We start from the raw sequence: 924 nt of genomic DNA on the forward strand, positions 1-924 counted from the left end.
AACCGCTTCCTGGGGCACGTGCTGTGCCGGCGGCGTAGCCCCGACGGTAACACCGCCCGTGGGCATGCTAGCGTTCACTCCGGTCACCATGGCTGATGGACCGATCGTTCTCGCTCTCGCTCTCTCAAAAGCAAAAGTTGCCTAGTCGAATTTTTCGCTGGGCTACTCCTCCTCCTCCTCCAAATAATAATGCCAATAGCAATAGTTATGATAATAATACTAGTACTATCACTACTACTGTTCGTACGAAGCACTGTATGCTAGTAACACTCGCGTAAGTAAGTGCAGAGTGTGCGTTAACGATCTGTTGTTTTGTTGCGTGTAGAACTGCGTGCAGGAGAGCTTCCGAACCTCTCGCAATGCGCGTCAGAGCTCGACTAACTCGCGAGTGATCGTTCGCGGCGACTGCCAAGCGTATTCTGTCCTGTCTGCCGTTGGCGGAACGTTGGAATGCTGCCTTGGCCGAGGGGGCAGACGATGATGGTCGTGGTAGCGGCGGCAGCGGCAGCAGCGGCGACGGCGGCGGCCGTGGCGGCGACCGCTTCGGCGGCTGTGAAACGGCGCGGGGGGCAGGAGTAGGGTTCGATCGCTCGGCTGCTTGGCGGGGGCAGGCGGGAGCACAAGCACGGCAGCAAGCGCAGCAGCGGTGGTGGGGGTTGTGTAGCGCGTGACGCTTAACCCTCGGCTTACCCCCACCGTCGAATTCCGTTGTACGGCGTCGTTGCCTTCCTCCTCCCCGTTCCTCTTCGCGTGGCCAGCGCCCGAGATGCGCAACCCCCCACCAGTGCTCCCTTGCCACACTAACACAGGCGCGCGGGTGTACACGGTGGGACCCCCGCCGGGGCCTTGGGACTCTCGCTTGCCTGCCCGCGATTAACCAAAGCCTCCTCTCTCGTTCGTTTGCTCTCTTTCTCCCTCCCTCTC

The 924-nt window shown here is 60.6% G+C and overlaps 1 protein-coding gene across 1 annotated transcript in view; it reads right to left on the reverse strand.

Annotated features, from left to right (window-relative positions):
- hry (bHLH transcriptional repressor hairy) overlaps window positions 1-539 on the reverse strand; it is a 2,254-nt gene extending 1,715 nt beyond the window's left edge. Inside the window, exon 1 of the mRNA XM_011502558.1 lies at window positions 5-539. Coding sequence (XP_011500860.1) covers window positions 5-90 — 86 coding nt within the window. The 5' untranslated portion in view covers window positions 91-539. The remainder of the gene's footprint in view (window positions 1-4) is intronic.
- Window positions 540-924: the final 385 nt, after the last annotated feature.

Source organism: Ceratosolen solmsi, unplaced genomic scaffold (genome assembly GCF_000503995.2).
Source record: "Ceratosolen solmsi marchali unplaced genomic scaffold, CerSol_1.0 scaffold39, whole genome shotgun sequence".
NCBI classification, from domain to species: Eukaryota; Metazoa; Arthropoda; class Insecta; order Hymenoptera; family Agaonidae; genus Ceratosolen; species Ceratosolen solmsi.